The following is a 17,287-nucleotide window of genomic DNA, read 5'->3' on the forward strand; positions in this document are numbered from 1 at the left end:
CACTAGTTATTTTGTCCTGTGTTTCCCTCAGATAGGTCACTTGGTTTATAACCTAAGAAAATGAAATAGCTGCTGCAGGTATGAGGGAGCACTGGAGACAGTGTAAAACTTGGTATGTTCCATCTTTCACCCCAAAATTTACACAAGAGGACTGGGTAAAACTATTAGGACTTATTTCCCCTCTACAGCAAAAGTGATTTCTACAGACTCTCTCAGATTTCGTATGAAAGCAACTCATATGCCTGGGGACTTTCTAAAGGTGTATTTAAGAGCAGACAGAACTAATTTCCTCGTCATCCTGACATTAGACTGAGATTACTTCCCTTCCATCATCTGCGTTGCACAGGACAGCACACTTGGCCTGTGGTGCAGGCACACTGCTAATAGCCTTAGCTTCAGACGAAGCAAGTCAGGACCCTAAAATTTTCTCAGCCGCTCCATTGCAGATAACAGTGATTGTTTGGAGCGTAGTGCCGGGAGATGTTTTCTCGAATTCCTGCCACTCGGGCATAGGTTAGAGCAAGGGCAGGAATGCTTTCTTTGCCAGGGGACATACAGGTTATTCAGGGACCACAGAGTCACACATTAATGCACCCTGTCCAATAATAACATGAAAAATATAATGCGAACATAGGAAGTGAGGTTAAGGATCCTTTCTAGTCCCAGGCAAGCACCTCCTCACCCCTCACTGCAAGTGGACTGTGCAGGTTTTTGTCCCCCCGTGTGATCTCTGCAACACTTCTGCTTCCCAAAGGCCAAACTCCCTACTTGAAGCTAAAGGCTCAACCCAGTTGGCAGCATAGTTCCCAGTGATGCTGATGACAGAAGTCTTCCTCAGCCAGGGCTGAAGCTGAGCTAGACTGTGCCCACAGCATGTCTCCTCTTCTGCTTTATAGGAGCTAATTGATATGATGTGATTATTAAGAATATGTCTTTCAGTCTTATTTTGTGAAATATTTATTGCATGTATAATTCATCAGTGAGTATGCATAGATATACAAATTTTTAAAGAGTACTTTTTAGATATAACCTTCACAATATTGCTTGAACTGTAGATGGGGGGGGGAGGAAGCCTGCTTCCCCCCACAATAATGACTTCAATTCTGTTTTAATTAAGCAAACAGTTTTTCAGAGCTGAGATTGCACCTTAATTATGCTTTAAAGTTTGGCTGCAATTACAAGAGCTACAAACGTGCTTCAGAACCCTCCTGAGAGTCTCCGACTTCACTGCCTAAGCACTGTTTCAGTGAAACGTCACCCCCAAGCACTCTTTTATCGCTGTGCCTTTAACGTAACCATGGCTGTGGTGCCCTTTAACGTAACGGGCACCACATTTCTCCGACGCTCTCTCTCGGCCCGGTGGCTCAGACGCTCCTCGAGTGAGATCAGCCCAGCCCCGCTCCGCTCCCCGCGGCGCGGCCGGGTTCGCTCTCCGCGATGCCAGGGTTTGCCGCTAGATGTCCCCGCCAGCCCCTCCGACCGCCCCGCTCCGGGGACCGCCCCGCTCCGGGGGCCGCCGGGGGCCGGGGCCGGGGCCGGGGCCGGCGCTGGTGGGGTCCCGCACACCCCGCAGCCCGGGCTGCTGCCGCCGAGATGGGTCCTCGTAGCGGCCGGCTCTTCCGAGAGTCGCGGGAGTTTAGGGGTGAAATGCTACTTTTAGGATGTTTCCTAGTTTCTTAAATGAGGACTCTTGAAGATTTCCTTATGATGACTTTTAAAACCTACCAAGAGCGGGGCGCCGGCATACTAGGCACTATATAGGGACTGCTCCTGCCTCAGAGCCCATATCACCCATCCAGGCAGACACCACATGAACAGCAAGATGCCAGTGAAGAGCATGTTCATCTTACCCCTTTTTTGTGTTTGCACGAAGCGGGCTGAGTTTAGGTGGGAGGCAGCCAGCCCATAGGGCAGAAGGTGGATGTGGTATGAGAGTGGGTTAGAAAAGAGAGAGATGTGGTACGAAGCAGAAAGCAGAGAAGTGAAGAGCTGCCTTCTCAAAAGAGCCCTGCTACAAGTTTCCTGAATCACTCAGAGGCCCTAAGCTGCCTTCTTACTGCCTGGCACTTCAGGCAGCCGAGACAGCCACCTGAAGAGCTGCTGCCTGGGGCACTGTGGCAGGGACAAACGGTCTATAGGGAAAGGGAGCGGTGTGGGAGGGTGGGGGTGTCCTAGCTGGTTCCCAGTCCACCTCTTCCTTCTCCGTCTGCAGCTGCGGTTTTTGCTTCTAGCGAGACGTATTATCTCCCTGCTACAGGCACAAGAGCCCTTGAGTGCACCCCGGAGACATTCCCTTGCATCTCCCAGATAAGCAAAGACCCAAGTCAAAGAAAGACACAACACACAGCAAAGTGGAAACAGAGTTAAGGTTCCCTTCATTCTTATGTATTGAAAAGCACCTTGGTGCTCAAGGGCATTGGTGGGAAAATTTTGCATGCTCCAGGCTTGTTATGAGGTTGTCAGTCCTTCCAGCGAGACTGTAGTCGAAGAACAGTTCCTACAGCGCAGCCAGAAGTGAAGCAGGAAGGTTTCGTATTTGCTGTTGTGGTGGAGGGAGTCTCAATATGTATTTATGCCTGGGAGAAGCAGCTTGTTGGGTTTGTTCAGCTTTCGATGCGGGAGTGCAAAACTATGATGCTGCCGCTCTGGAATCCTGCCCGACCTCTCCTACCAGCCGCCTCCAGCAAGGTTCGGGATGTTTTTGGCACCTCCAGTTTTCCATGCTTTACGTGGGAAATCCTAACACAACAGGCTGGCACCTTCCAAAGCAAGCTGTGCTTCTGGATCTCAGGCATCTTGGTCCGTGTGTCAGAAGGGTAAGCATTTACCCTACAGTGCTTCAGGCAGGTCTCCTGGTGCAGAAAACAGACAGGCAGAGCAGTTGGATCGCAACAGGCTGGTTAGTATTTTCAACTAGTTGTAAAAAGTTTTAGCTTAAGCTAAGGAATGGCACTGGGGAAAAAAAAGTTGTGAACTTTAAAAAAACCCACAGCAATACAAGTTTTGCCTTTTAAAGACTTTGGGGGAACCCCCCTCCACAACATATCGGAGCTTTAGCAAACTTCCTCCTAGGCAGTTTTTATTTCTCGCTACCGACTTCGGATGCCGCCCGCACGGCCGCGGCCGCCTGCCTGAGCGCAGCCGCAGCATTTTTTCCCCCCGAAAACTCGTTTTCCTTCCAGACAGAGGCGGGAGCCCCGTCTCGCCGCAGCCCCCCCCCCGCCCCGGCCGGCCGGGGGTGCGGGCGCTGCGCGGCCGCGCAGGGCGCTCCGCCCGCCGCCGCCCCGTTGCATAAGGCGGCGCGGTGGCCGCGGGCCGCGCTCCGCCCCGCTCCGCCCCCGGAGGTGCGCGCCGGGGACAGCGGCTGGTGGGCGCCGCGGCCGCTTATCACGGCTATTTTTAAATTTTTTTTTTTCTTTAGGGCTTTTTTTTTGTTATTATCATTGTGATTTGTTGTTTTTCCCAAGCGGGCCGGTGGCTCCTTGCCATGAGCAGCCCGAAGGCAGCATGAAAGCGGGCAGGCGCGGCTATCCCGCCCGCTCCGGTGTAGGATGGCTCTTGGCGAAGTGCTGCTGCTGCTGCTCCTGCAAAGGTCGGTGGGGTCCGGGGTGTGGGGAGCGGTCCCCGGAGGGCTGGGACAGGCGCCGGGGGGCCGGGAGCTCAGCGGTGCCCTCGGGAGGGCAGCGTCCCCCCGCCGCCTGCCCGCTCTGCCCCGGGGACGAGCGGAGGGAAGGGGCAGGTGAAGGCGGAGAGCGGCCGGGCTCGGCGCTCCGCAGCCCGCTCGGCAGCGCGGGTGCGGCCGGGACCCCCCCCCCCCCGGCGCGGCCGGAGCCCCCTCGGCAGAGAGCCGCGGGGCCGCTGCCCGGAGGGGCGGGTGAACCGGCCACGGGCGTCGGGAGGGGAGAGGGCTAAAGTTGACAGGATACATTTTATCGTTGCTGGTAGGAAACACCCTGGGACTGTAAGGTCAGTAGGGCGGGGAGAAATATTTGCTTAAATGAGATTTCTTTTTTTTTTTTTTTTTTTTTCCCTTTCTAGTCTTTCTTGGGCTTGGATAGGAGCAAAATGCTTTGAGAACATCTGTTTCTCACAGTTCACAAATCTCTGAATGGTGATGTGGGAAGGTCTGGGGAAGCTGGCTGAGCTGAAACGCTGAGAGAGATGTGGGAAAGCCACGGCAGCTAGGGCGCCTTGTAAAAATAAAATTAAAATCTGGCTTTTACAAGGAACAGTGCAGCTCAGATGCATTGCCTGAAGATTTCCCAGCCTGCAGTTTTTATGCTGTGATATGGCTCTTGAACTTGTTCTGGATAATGTGAGTTTTTTGAAGATGTGTGTGTGGTATTTCAGCGTTTCCTGTTCTCTGAATGGCCCATTCAGCAAAATGTCCCAAACAAAACTTGCCTTTTCTTTTGTTTTGGGTCCTTTTTCAAAAACTAAAGCTATTAAATGCAGTTTTTCAGTAATCGTGGAACCCATTCATACATCCCCAGATCAAGATGACTTTGGGGGCGGGCGGGCTTACTAATTTCTTGAGGCACACATCTGCAATGCAGGAACCCTGTTTCCGCGGTTATTGAACTAGAGTCACGCTTATGTGGTGACAGCAGCAAACTAGTTGGTGATGGAGTTTGCCATGATTTCATAAGACACTGATCTTTTTCAGCCTGGGGAGAACACACTACTTCATGCCAAAGAAGTGACTTCTGAGGTCAACACACAAAACCTCGCTGTTTTGCAGACTTTAAGAAGGAACATGTAACCTGGTTGTAGGGGTAGGGCTGCTAACAGAAAGGTTGTGGTACTAAATTACGGTGAAAGCCAAGTCTCTTGGACAGCCTGTGCTTTAATGTGTTGGCCCGTGCAGCAGGTTGGAGCAGTATTCAAGCTCTCTTGACATGGCTCTGGTCTTTAAAATGTTGATTCTAACAGATGAAAATCTCCCTGCTGCCTGTCCTGCCTGCAAACGTCTCTAGAAGGGGGAAGGGGAAACAGCTGGCTCTTCTCTCTCCTTTTGAAATGTTAACTGTGTTTGCAGTTCTAGTTTACCGAGTTAGTAACAAAAGGTGTTTTGTGATACCGATTGCTTTACTTCTTTCTTGTCCTTGGTAGTAAACTTTGGGCAAAAAGTTGTAAAAGGCTATCTGTTATGCTGTATTTATTAAAGAAAACCAGACATAGTCAGATGGTGGAAATACTCCCTGAATACCAAACCTGACATTTGATGAGGGATTTGGGTGCCCCAGACTAGAGCATCAGTGTGCTGCTGTTGGCAGCTTCTGCCGTTAAGCTTGGAGATGCTTTAATGTGGCAACCAGACCTTTGCAGCTCTAACTTCATGTATTCTGCATTGTCAGTGATAATTTTTCTTTCTGGGGGGACACTGTTCGTCCCAGGGCTTCTCACTGACCTTAGACTTGCAGTGCAAATGGGTGACTGTAGTTTGTATTTAAGATGGATGTGGAGCACCTTGGAGCTGTTCTCACTGCTGCCCCATAAATGACCTTCCCTTTGCCTTTGGAAATGCGGCTCTGCTTTTTCCTGGTGACAGATGCTGGATGTATCTTGATCTCTTGCAACAACTGAGTAGGTTTTGTTGTGCCAATAAGAACCGTCCGGTGAGAGATATTGCGAAGATGAGCGTGCAGTCTGTGCTCAAACAGAGGTTGTGTCGGTACAAGCTGTGTCAGTGCTTTTTGTGCCATGGAGCTTGGAAGTGATGCGGATGCTTGATCTCCTAAATAGCAACAATAATGCAGAGCTGAAAAAACCCAAACCCTAAGTCCCCAGTGTATCATGAAATACGTAAATTTTGTGTAACTGGGCATTTCTCTAAAGGATTTTGATGGATAACTCAAACTACTCTTTTGCACCAATCTTATCCTGTATTGCAGCAGTAGAGACCTTGATACTGCTTTTTCACTTGTTTCTCTTGGTGAGTTTCTGATCTTGTCAGCTTTGCCCATGTACAAAGCTATTGGGAACCATCCAGAGAAAGCAACTGACACTTAGTAGCATTTGCAGTTTTGTTCTGACCCCGATAGTCCCCTGCGTGAACTAAATAAGGACTACTTGTCTGTTCTGAAGTATGGAGAGATACGAATCCTAATATAGGAGTGCCTCAGAGCAAGAGTCTGTCACTTGCTTTCAGCCATAAAAAGGGGTAGTTAAGAGCAGTAGACTTGCACAGCCTTCAGGCCAATGGCCTTAATCAGCCAAGAGTGGGCAAGCAAGGCTTTTTGCAGTATCTCCTAAATGCACAAATGCAAAGTGACCTAGTGTAATGGGATGCTTCTTTGTGCTGCAGAACTGGCCCTGAAAGCAGACCGATAAGATGGTTCAAATTCTGATGGTCTTCAGACAACTAGAAAGTCATTGAACTCTCCTTAGAAATCAGTCCAGGATTTGCAATTGAATATACCCTATTTTCTTTTAATGTGGAGTCCATCTCCTCAGTTATCTATGTGGTTCAGATTAGAGGCTCCTTTAAAAGGCCGGTGATGAGGGAAAGCAAAGAAATTGGAGGGATTCCTGCTTTCTGAAATGTCTTTTCTAAAGCAAATGGTCAGCTGCATGCCTTGAATGTGACAAGGTCAAAACTTTGTTGCCTTTAAACACAGAGCAAAGTCCAGCGGGTGAGTGCCATTACTCTGCACTACCTTCAGTGCAGAGTTCTGAAGCTCAGCAGTGGGTGCATGGAGCTTGGGTCAGGTGAACACTGAGCTCCAGGCTCTGATGCACGGGCTGTAAAGAATAGTCAGTGACTCAGATTTAACCTAGAAGTTAAATTCTGTACGCTGCATTATACCCAGGGCCTTATTTAGAGGACATTTCTTTGCAGTAGTTCAGCTCATTCAGTTCTAGCCCTACTTGGAGCATGCTGGGGTCTCATTGTCCTAAGGGGCACCAGAAGGGTGGAAGGTACTAACAAGGTGTAGGAAATGCCTTTCTTTGAGCACAAGGAGAGAGATGTTCCCACCTACTGGACTTGAGAAGCTAGCTATGAGTGCATCAGGTACAGCCCAAAGAAAAGGGTCTGTGGTTAAAAGTAATCTATTGTCAGCATAACGTTACAGTGCAACACCTTACACCCCGTTCTAGGTAATATTATGTGGCTGCAGAGTGGCTTCAGGTGAGAATATAAAACACTTTTTACTTGAGGGTAGCCAGAAACAGGGAAGATGGATTTAAATCGATGTGTCGTATCAGCTTCAATAAAGAACATGTCCCTCTACCTCCTTGAACAGTTGTTCTTCTGAGCAGGCTGCCGGTCGTGTCCATACTTTCCATTTCAGAACAAAAGAAACTTAATCTGAATGTCAAACCTTTAATCTCAGTGTGTTAAAAATGAAAGATTGAGTGGGTTTGTGTCTGTGCCATGCTCCTGGTAAAGCTCTTGTTTAAATTTCCTGTCCCTCCGGCTTCTCCTCTCTCCTATCTCCTAAAGTTTTGCTTTTCCTTCTGCATTTTTTTGTTTTACTGTCCTCTTTTTCTTTCTTTCCTTCCTTTTCCTCTTCTTGCTATCCTTCTCTGAGTCGTTGATTTGTTACTGGCTCAGTCTGGTGAACCTCTTTGCTGTAAGATTAACAAAGTAAGCTTCTCTTGACAGAGTGATGGTGACTAATGTGCAGTGAAGGGAGTTCAGCCAGCCACCTTGTACATCTTTGCTAGCTGGTCAGAAACAGAGCCTTAACTGGAAGTTGGGCAAACCAGCATCATTACAAGGGCTGTCAACAGTGTGTTAATAAAAGTTATTTCTTCATTAGGTAAAAAGTGAGGTCTGATGGTGCTTTTTATAGAAGGTGCTGACACTGTTACAGTGAGCTGCAGAGCTTTGCTAAGGAAACTGGTACCTTTGTGCTGAGTGGTAGCAAGAGAGTGATCTGCAGTAATATATTCAAGCCCATACCATTTCCTAATTTGAACATATTTTATTTAGTGTTTTAGACTGAGCCATGGTTACACTGTGTAAAGCGTAATGGAATGCGTGGCCAAAGCAGTTCTGTCAAAATTGAGGCAGAGGAGAAAACAATAGTAAAATCAAGGGTGTCAACCGAAGCTCGCTTAGTTTCCTGGTCCTTCCTGAATGAGAAATATGAGGAAACTGTTACCTTCCCCAAATATACTCCTTGGGTGAAGTCCATCTGTTGCTCATTAGTTGCATCTCAGTAAAGTCAAGAGGATCAAGTGTACTGGTCTTCTGTGGGCAGTCTCTCTCTCGTGCCAGAGCTGTGCTCGGCTCTTTCTCCTGGCAGGTTCACAAGCAAATGGCTGTGGTGAGGTTTGGGAGAGTTGTTGTTATTTTCTTCCAGTTCTATTAAGAGAAAACTGGTAAGCCCATGACAGGAACATGTCTTCCAAGTCCTGTGTTTTCCCACCTCCACAGGCTGAGTCAGGAGTCAGAGTAGGTCATGGCAGATAGTTATTGGAAGGGACAAAAGAGTTGATGAAAATGCTGCTCAGTTGAGCAAGCAGGATTAGCATGACAAGGTGAATACTGTTAGCAAAAAAATCGCTCTTTTTGTTAGTGTGGAAACTTGCTTTCCCACACCTGCTTTACACCCTCCTGACAGGTGGTCTTGAGTTAAGCGTGTCCCAAAAGTGTGCCTGACTGTCCCCATGCCAGTCTTTTGGGGTAAATAAAGACTCACTGGTCTGAACCTGTTAGTATTTGTGTGCGTGGGCATGTCCTCCCTTGAACGTGGCAATGAGACATAGGAGGATTTCAGCAGGAGAAGTCCTGAGGCTGATAAGCAACCTCTGAACGTGGACAGTTGAAGGAGAAGCATGGCCACTGCTCTGTTGGCAGGCTGGGGGAACAGTGAGCTCTTTTTAGGATTATTTGAAGTGTTGTTAAATCTTACAACAAGGAGGGTTTTTTGAGGGTAGAAACCTTGTTCATGGATACACCAGGTCAAGTTTTCAGTGGGTCTGTGTTACTGGAAAATAGAAAGTGTCCGAGAGCACAGGAGGTTTGAGGTTTTTCAAAGTGCTGGCTGCTGCACAGGACTCTGCTCACCACTCTCATCTTCCGTCAGCCACTTTCTGTAAATCTGATGTTTATCATATCAGTGCCAGTGTTCGGGATGCTTTAACAACTTTCTCTCAGTTCCCAAGATCCAAGTAATACTAGCATTATTTTTTTTCTTTTTTGAAACTTACACAGACTGCTAGACAACTCTAACTCTCCCAACACAAGCTAGCCCCTCGTCTTCTGGCTTTGTGTCTCCCTTTTATGACTGATCTTGCAGCCTTATCTTTTGAGATAGGATGTGACAACAGTTGTACAGAAAATAAACGTTCAGATCTTAATTCATATGTGTAACATAGATAGCAAGAGCTTCTATAAAGATCAGCTTTCAGTTACTAGTCTGGAGGTGAATGCGTGGTAGGGATCCTTATTATTCAGATTGCTGCATTGTTTTCAATTTTCATAAATTCATCCAGCTTTCAAGAAACACAGGGCTTGCTTTTATGCAGGCAAAGCTCCCAAACTTCCCATTCGCTCCAAGAAGCATACAGGAATTCACAAGGCTTTATTCATCTTGTCAAAAGCCTGAAGAAGGGAGACTTTATTCTAAGGGAAAGAGAACAGATAATTGTGAAAAATATAGCTTGGGTAACTCCCTGTTCACTGCAAAGAACATGGGGTAACTAAACATGCTGCTTTCCTATAAAATAAGTGCCAGATAGATGTATTGTTTAGGAATTCAATGCACGGATGCTGAAATAAAATCTATCCATTTTGAAGTGAAACAAAAAGGGCAGTTATTTCACATGACCCCAGAAGGATTTTGCTTTTTTTCCGAACCGTTACATTTCAGCATACACCTTGTTAAAACTTGTGTATGTATGAGGAAAACTAATCTATCATTTTAAAATTAAAAAACCCCAAGCCTCAAGATGTTTCAGTCTAAAAATAGCATCAAGATACTTCTCAAACACACCAGAACACTGTTACATTTCAGTGTAATTCTTGCCTTTTAACAGGCTTTATGAAAACATTTTCATCTTTGGCAAAAGTTGCAATTTCTTTGCAAAAGAGAAGAATTGGTTGGGCAGTTAGTGATTACAGCAGGGATCTACAGATGTGGCTTTCAATTCAGTAAGGAAATCCAGTTCTCTGCCAGTTTAGCCACTGCATATCAGTTGCTATTGCAGAACAGTTCAATTGCTAATATTGCATCACACAATTCAGTGTCATGTAAAGATACATTTTAAAACAACTACAGAAGTACATCTGGTTGTTTTCTGAAAAAAGATCTGTAGATCATAAGTAGGACTTCAGCACGTGTAAAGAATTATTAGAAAATACCTAATGAGATATGCTCGAAAACGTCTCCCTTGGCTAATGTTCTTTCCCATTAGAAAACCACAAACCAAAAATTAACCTGTTTGCTTTTAGTTCATAATGTTTGATGTGGCTGATTATGCTGAAACACAAACCGTTCCTTGGATTAAAGGTAGTTAGTGCATCCCGTTGGCTCTCCTGTCGAGTTTGATGTCCCTCTCAATCTGTCAGCCTCTGTCCTGCACCAGCCCTGCAATCCTCTCCCTGGCAGGCTGAAAACATGGAAATCACACATGTCACCTGGGGTCCTTTCAGATAATTAGGACAAAATATGAAAATTTCACCATGGGGTCCTTTCAGATAATTAGGACAAAATATGAAAATTTCACCAGTGAAGTCCTAATGAGATGAGAAATAGAACCTGCAAACTGAATTACAGCAGTTAATAATAGAACAGCCATGGGGGTTTCTTCTCTTTGATGTGGAGAGCGCCATTATATACGCTTCAGTTTACGTGCTGCTTGTTTGCTTTTCTCTAATGTAGCATGATAACATCACGTTGCAGAAAGCCCAATATAGCTCTGGCGGGTTTCTTACTCCCTCACCTCCCAGCGCTTCCCAGTGCTTACAGGTGCTCCTCTACTGTATGGGAACTGTGGTTGCTCAGTACTTTTGGAAAATGGAAAAAATACATCTCCCGTTTTGTGTGTTGCCACCTGAGGAGTTAGTAATTGCTGTTCTGTTGCCCTTATTGCACCCCAATGCACTTGGTTGTTCCGTGTGTTACAGCCGTTGCTAGTCCTGGTACAGCTCAACAACTTTGAATCTTGGATCCCTGCAAAATTATCTTCCAGGCTGTGCAAGGCTGTAAAGTTGCACAAAGGGGTGAAGCCAGGGAGCCAGACCTGCTGGGAACCCCTTAGCAAATGTGATCCTGAGGAACCAGTAGGTGGTTTCTGGTGGAGATTTTTATCTTTTGTATTGGAAGGTTGTAAATTAAACATGGAAATTTAATGTCACTGTATACAGGAAAGCACAAGTACAGTCTGTATGTCAGTTTTGAGCAAAGATCCCTTGTTGAGTAGCACAAGACAGCACTAAAGTAAACATTTAGGAAAAAGATGGACTCTTTCCTGCGATAAGAAGGGACTGGATTTAGCGACCCTGGAGGTGTCTCCACTGTTATGTTTTCCGGGCATTTCTCCATGTTCAGATTTCACATGGAGCAAGCAGCTCTGAGCACACAAGGAGAGCTGGGAGTGGCACATCCCCAGCTACAGCTAAATCCACTGAGGACGCTTTTTCATGCAGTTTAGGCTTGCTGACAATTACAGCTACAGAGTATAGCAGCCGAGGATGTGCCCTGTTATGCTGCATTGGGTTTTTTTTTCTCGTCCCTTCATAATGCACATGCAGCTTTAGTGAACAGAGGTTTCTTACATCCCCAAGACATGCAGTACAGTCTTAACCTATCTGAAAACACATTACAGTTCAGTGAACGCTCTGAAACTTTCTTGAGGTCACGTAGGAAATTGGTGACAAAATAAGCATCAAATAATCAGCAGTTATAGCTTCCAGATTTATATCTACCAGTTGATTTCAGCCTTTTTATAGGCCTGCATGTCCTAGGAAGCACATCACACACGTACCCGACATCCTCTTGTTCAGCGGCACCAGTTAACTGTGGCTAAAGCAACCCCCGCTGCGCAGCGGGGAGCAGCAGGATTGCATTAGGGGTGAAGGCAGCATCCAGGTGGTTGTGAGGCAGAGAGCACGAACCAGCATGCGTGTTCCTTCTCATCGGCTGGGGTTCACTGCAGTCCCGAATCAGATTTGCCCATGTTGAGCACCCCTGACGAACAAGGCCCCAGCTGTCTGCTGCCGCAGAAGTGTGCACCAAGGCAGGCTATGAAAAGTGTTGCACAACCCAGTATAATTTAACCACATGCTGAATAAATACACTTTTGAGAACTCTTTTGAAGAGATGTTGCCTAATTAATCCTGCAGGGGGTATAATATGTATATTTTTGAAATCCAGTTTTAGCATCATGCAATTAGCTTTTATGGCCTAAGGATTCTGATTTAAGACATTCTTTAGTTACTACTGGTAATATGTTTTAATTAGAAATGCAAATGTATTTTAGATCCAAATGTATCTGAGTGGTACAATGTAAAAAGATGATTCACAGCTAATACCATTGAAGTGCCTCAAGTCTGGTATTCTTTGTACCTTCTGTAGTTTGAACCCTGAGGATCACCACAATATTAAAACATCGCTCTCAGCTGAAGCATGTGGAGGCTGAATAGATTTCTTTAGGAAATGGAATAAGTATTAATCAACAGGGATCCTTTCTAGGGCAGCAGAAGGAAAACCATAGCTTTAGGCAAGAAGGAGGCAAACACTTTGAATGTTACAGCAGTACCTTCAGCTCCGCAATAGCAGAGCACAGTTCCTGCCAGGGCACAGGTGCTGAGCAGACAGCAGCATCTTAGTTGACTTTGTCTTAGTATCAGAGAAATTACTCAGGCTTGAACATCCCGGGCTGCTCAGGGAGGGCTGTAGCTGCTCAGAGCTGTGCTGCCGTAAAATTTGATCTGGCAGTGTGTCTAAGAAAAGCCTCAAGCAAGGTAAGCTCCAGACAAATATCTAAAGGCTAATGCTTGCTGAATATTCACTGCAGTCACTTGTCCTGGAGATACTAAACTATCAGGCAGGTGGATGTCTGTGATCAGACATTGTACATTGCAGCAAAAGATCACCCGTATTCGACAAAGTCTTTCCAGAATCAAAGAGCCTCTGCTGCTAGACCAGTCCAGCTCTTGCTCTTGTGATCAAATAAGTGTTTCTTTTTCCTAATTACTTTGAAAGATGGGGCCGAAAGAAAGCAATTACTCAGCAATAGCGAAGATGGCTTTTGTAATGATAATCGCTTATTAGACGTGTTGCTTGGTAGAGCATTTTTACAGCTATTTGTGATTAGACGCAGTGATGCAGCTGGGAGTGAAGCAGTGCAGTTTATGCAGTGCACCTCTCCTCACCTCTGCTAAGCTGGACGTAGAATTTTTTCCGTGAGGAGGCTGTTGGTAAGGAGCAATGGTGTAGGCACCGTAAAAGCCGTGGGAGGCTCCATGTGGCCCTCCAGAAGTCAAAATCAATGAGTTTCTCAGGACTAGCCTTATTGGGAAGGCTGGTGGCTGGCTCAAAGCACTTGCACAGCTTCAGAGGGCTGAGACCTCGGCAGGGTGCTGCAGAGAGCTCTCCTGTTCCTATACAGCAGATGCTCTTGGAGACTTCAAGTTCCTGTCCCATCTTTCTTGCTGACGCAGATAGAGTGTAGTAGTGATTTCATCACCTGAAATTTGATAAGCTTGTTGGCTGGCACCACGAGGAAGGTTCCTCACAGATCTGCTCCCTGCCCTGGAGAGCTGTCAAACGAAAAACCAAGAGGTAGATCACGTGAGCCTGTTATATGGGACGGCAAGTGACATTCTGATTTTCCTACTTAAGCTGAGTGAATTAAAGCTTCCCACAAATCTAACTGATGGTCTTGAGTGTGCAGTTAAAAGTCTCCGAGCTGCTTAGCCATTTCCCTGTGCCGTGTTCAAAGAGCAAAACATCACAAGCACCAGCAGTTCTTATCTGTGTGTTTTATTTCCAAACCGCTGTTTGCATTTACTCCATTCATTACTTCTTTTAATTCATCCCAACCCAGTACCTTTGCTGTGAGCTTGTATTTTCCGCTAGTATTTCTGGAGGACAAGGGCGTGGAGGAAGCTGCTTTGGGCACCATCCCTGGAGGCTCCAGCTGCAGTGTGTCTGTCGTCAAACACCCCAACCTCGTTGTTCTTGGTGGTTACGTGGTGTCCGCTCTTGCCCTGCACCACTTGCAACTTATTCTTATTCCGTTCTTTTCTTTTCAGGGGCTGTCAGAGCCTGAATAATTTAAGAGTGAACAAATGAGAGACGTTCATGGAGGACTCTGTTCTTACCTAGGCACAATTTGACAAGCATGTAGATTGCCTTGGGTTTCCACTGCACCTACCACAACTTTACTAAGAGAAAAGCCCCTTTTCCTAGACATCTGTGTCACTCTTGCTTAGTAAAGTTATTCAAGATCAGCGCCTTTGGAATTGGTTGGTAAATGGACAGACTTTCTCTTTGCCCGGAGCTCCTGACAGCCTCCAAGTACCAAAGAGAACTCCACAGCACTAGAAAGCAAGAGACAGCTGCTGAATGTTGGAAGCTACTGCATTTGGCAAAAGAAGCTGACGCTAAGATGCACACAGTTGTGTTTGTTTGTTCTGCTTGTTTTCTGTGCTTTCTGAGCCCTGTGTGTGCCTGGAAAGTTTAATGACCAATCCCTTCTTTCTCAACATGCAGTTTTTCTTCCTATCCCAAAAAGCTTTGGGTTCTGTTCTTGCTTTTTTTTCCAATTCCAATTTGTTTTGTCACCAATACTCTTCTGTTGTTTCCATGAGGAGTTGTTTGGGTACATAGCCACAGTTTCCTTTGAGGTAGGGAGACATAAATACGATATTCAAGTGTCGTCCTCCTCCCTCCTCTCCCCTCATTCAGCAGAATGGTCCACCTTGTCATAGAGGTTGCTGGCTTCAAGCGTAAGGCAGAGTTGACCTTAGCAATGATGTCATTTAACTGAGAAATAACTTCAAAATTCTTACAGTAGCTCAATTTGGGAGCTGCTGAATGAAGCTGACCCTTGACACTTCGCAAAAGAATAAGGCTTGTGTTGTACTAACAGCTGCTTGGAAACCATGTGTAATAAAGTTTGGTTTTGTGCCCACCACCAGGATAGAAGATGGTGTTCGCCAGCTCTGGTACCCTTATGCTCCCAGCAGAGCAAAACTGCTTAGATCAAAGTTAAAAAGTCTGCTTCTATGTGGGTGTCTAAGCATTTCACAGTTCCTTATGCTAAAAGTAACAGTGTACTTGCAAAGGCCAGCAAATGCTGCTCTTCTTGTTCAGCTTCAAACATGACATTTTCCCCCTCATCATCCCATATAGGTTTCCATAAAGGTTCAGGGTTAAAACTTTTTTACGGAACATGCATAAGTCTCCTATCAAAATATATCAAGGGGGATTTTTGCTTTGTGTTTGGGGCTTTGTTCTTTTTGCTGCTAGCGACACTTATTCTGGAAACTTCAGGGTCGGGGATTACTTTATTTTTGTCACAGAACGAGGACAGTGTAAATACAAAATGTAAAGTAGAACTTAGAGAAGTGCTTCAACGAGCTGTTTGACTAAATTGAAATAAATGTTGATTTGTTCAAAAAAAAAAAAAAAAAAAGCATGCCCTTTCTGGATCTTGTTAGTCTTGACTTTTTATTTCCTTTCTTTGCTAAAGCAAAATGCGTGCCTCTTGACTTCAGAAATCTGCTCTCCCAGCTGTGAGGCATTACGGGAAGGCTGCTCCAACGTGCACTCCCAGCAGATGTGTTGGACTTGCTGTGCTCTGGGCTGGTCCGGGATGTGTGCTGGGCACAAACCCGAGGCAAGAGAATGGGTGAATGAAATCGAGTGCATAGAAATACTGCGCCTGGCCTCAAACTCTGCTGTGTGGAGCAACTGCTCTTTTTCTGAGCTTTTCTACACCCTTTTATTCAGTAAAACCTATTCTAAAAAGTTGTTGCTTTGTTGGGGAGATAAGCAAGGTTCCCTTGAAGGACTCGGGGCAGGCCAATAACGTACCTATCTCATAGTATTTCGGGATAGGAGCTGGCTAGGAGTATCTCACTTACCAACGGGTTGGTGGATTCACTCTGTGGATGTTTGTTCTCTTATTATTCCTGTCATGAACTCACAGCAGCTTATGTGAGGAGTCAGATGGGACTCTGAAGCAGAATGAATTTATCAAGCTGATAAATGGAGAGAAGAAGGCTCAAACCTCCCACCAGAGAAGTCGTAGATACCCATCACAGTTGTAAGCTGTTATATGGAAACACGTTTCTGAGCGGGACACGCAGAGAGGAGGACCGCAGATGCTTCGGCTGCTGTTCAAGTGCTTGGTGCTGTGGGGTTGAGTTGCACACTTTCCTGAGAGCCTCTTCAGAGGCACAAGGACATGTTCTGCCTTCATGTGCAGCAGCTCCTCGGTTAAATGCTCATCTGTAGGAAATGAGACCCTGCCCTGTATTCATCTGAGGACTCATCTTCCTCTTTTCCCCATGCCCTCCCTACAGTCACCTCTGACAATAGCTTTAGGTCCACATGAAGCAGCAGATACAACAGAGATGACTTCTGTAGCTGCTCCTCTCACTAGGCACTCTTGGACAGAAACAAAGTCATGTTTTACTTCAGCAGGCTCGCTCTCTGTGCCTTCCCCTTGTGCTGTTTCTCTCCCTGGAGACCCAGCTCGCTCATTCAGCACGCTCTCAGGATTTCAGTAACTTTTCTTGCAAGGTCTCTTGAGACCGTGCGCCTCGGTGCCGTTTCTCCAGGCTTTTGGTTTTGTCTCACTCTTTGAAACTTTCCCAGAACTGCAGTGACTTTTCTCTGACCTCCAAGAACTGGAGCTCTCGAGCCCTGACACTCCGACTGGCACAACCAAGACCTGGAGACTACTTTGGGATGTCAGCTTTCCCAGCGCATGCTGGATGAACGCCGCATCTGAGCAACACCAGCTAAAAATAAAAGCTATTCAACTGAGGCTAATGGCGGGTTGCCATGAGTTATTGCTCATTAAAGTGAATTGTCAGATGCTTAACTTCAGCTAATCATTTCCTGCTGTGAGATCGGCCTGGTATGAAACATACTCAAATGTGGGAAGGGGATTCACAATAACTAAATTTAGCTAAGGGTATAATTTCCTCGGACTCCCTCTGTAGTTAATGGAAAGAGAGAGGCTCCTACAGGGTGTGATTCCTGCTCTGCATCACCCTTGGGCAGAAGTGTGCACAGCTCCTTGACTGCTGAGAGCATGAGGTGAGCTGCTGCCTGCCACAAAAATGAGCTTCTCCAAGTGACGGTGTTTGCCCACC

At 46.2% G+C, this 17,287-nt stretch overlaps 1 protein-coding gene across 14 annotated transcripts in view; it reads left to right on the forward strand.

Moving 5' to 3' along the window:
• Positions 1–17,287, forward strand: part of KALRN (kalirin RhoGEF kinase) — a 536,830-nt gene that overhangs the window by 449,432 nt on the left and 70,111 nt on the right. The window contains exon 36 of one of the 14 annotated variants that reach the window (XM_076343001.1): positions 14,213–15,579. The exons of 12 other annotated variants lie outside the window; for them this stretch is intronic. In XM_076343001.1, the coding sequence (XP_076199116.1) occupies positions 14,213–14,229 (17 nt within the window). In that variant the 3' untranslated portion in view covers positions 14,230–15,579. Of the gene's footprint in view, positions 1–3,362; positions 3,593–14,212; positions 15,580–17,287 lie in introns of those variants that run through there. One more of the 14 variants, XM_076343002.1, reaches the window with a different exon arrangement.

Source organism: Aptenodytes patagonicus, chromosome 6, assembly GCF_965638725.1.
Source record: "Aptenodytes patagonicus chromosome 6, bAptPat1.pri.cur, whole genome shotgun sequence".
NCBI classification, from domain to species: Eukaryota; Metazoa; Chordata; class Aves; order Sphenisciformes; family Spheniscidae; genus Aptenodytes; species Aptenodytes patagonicus.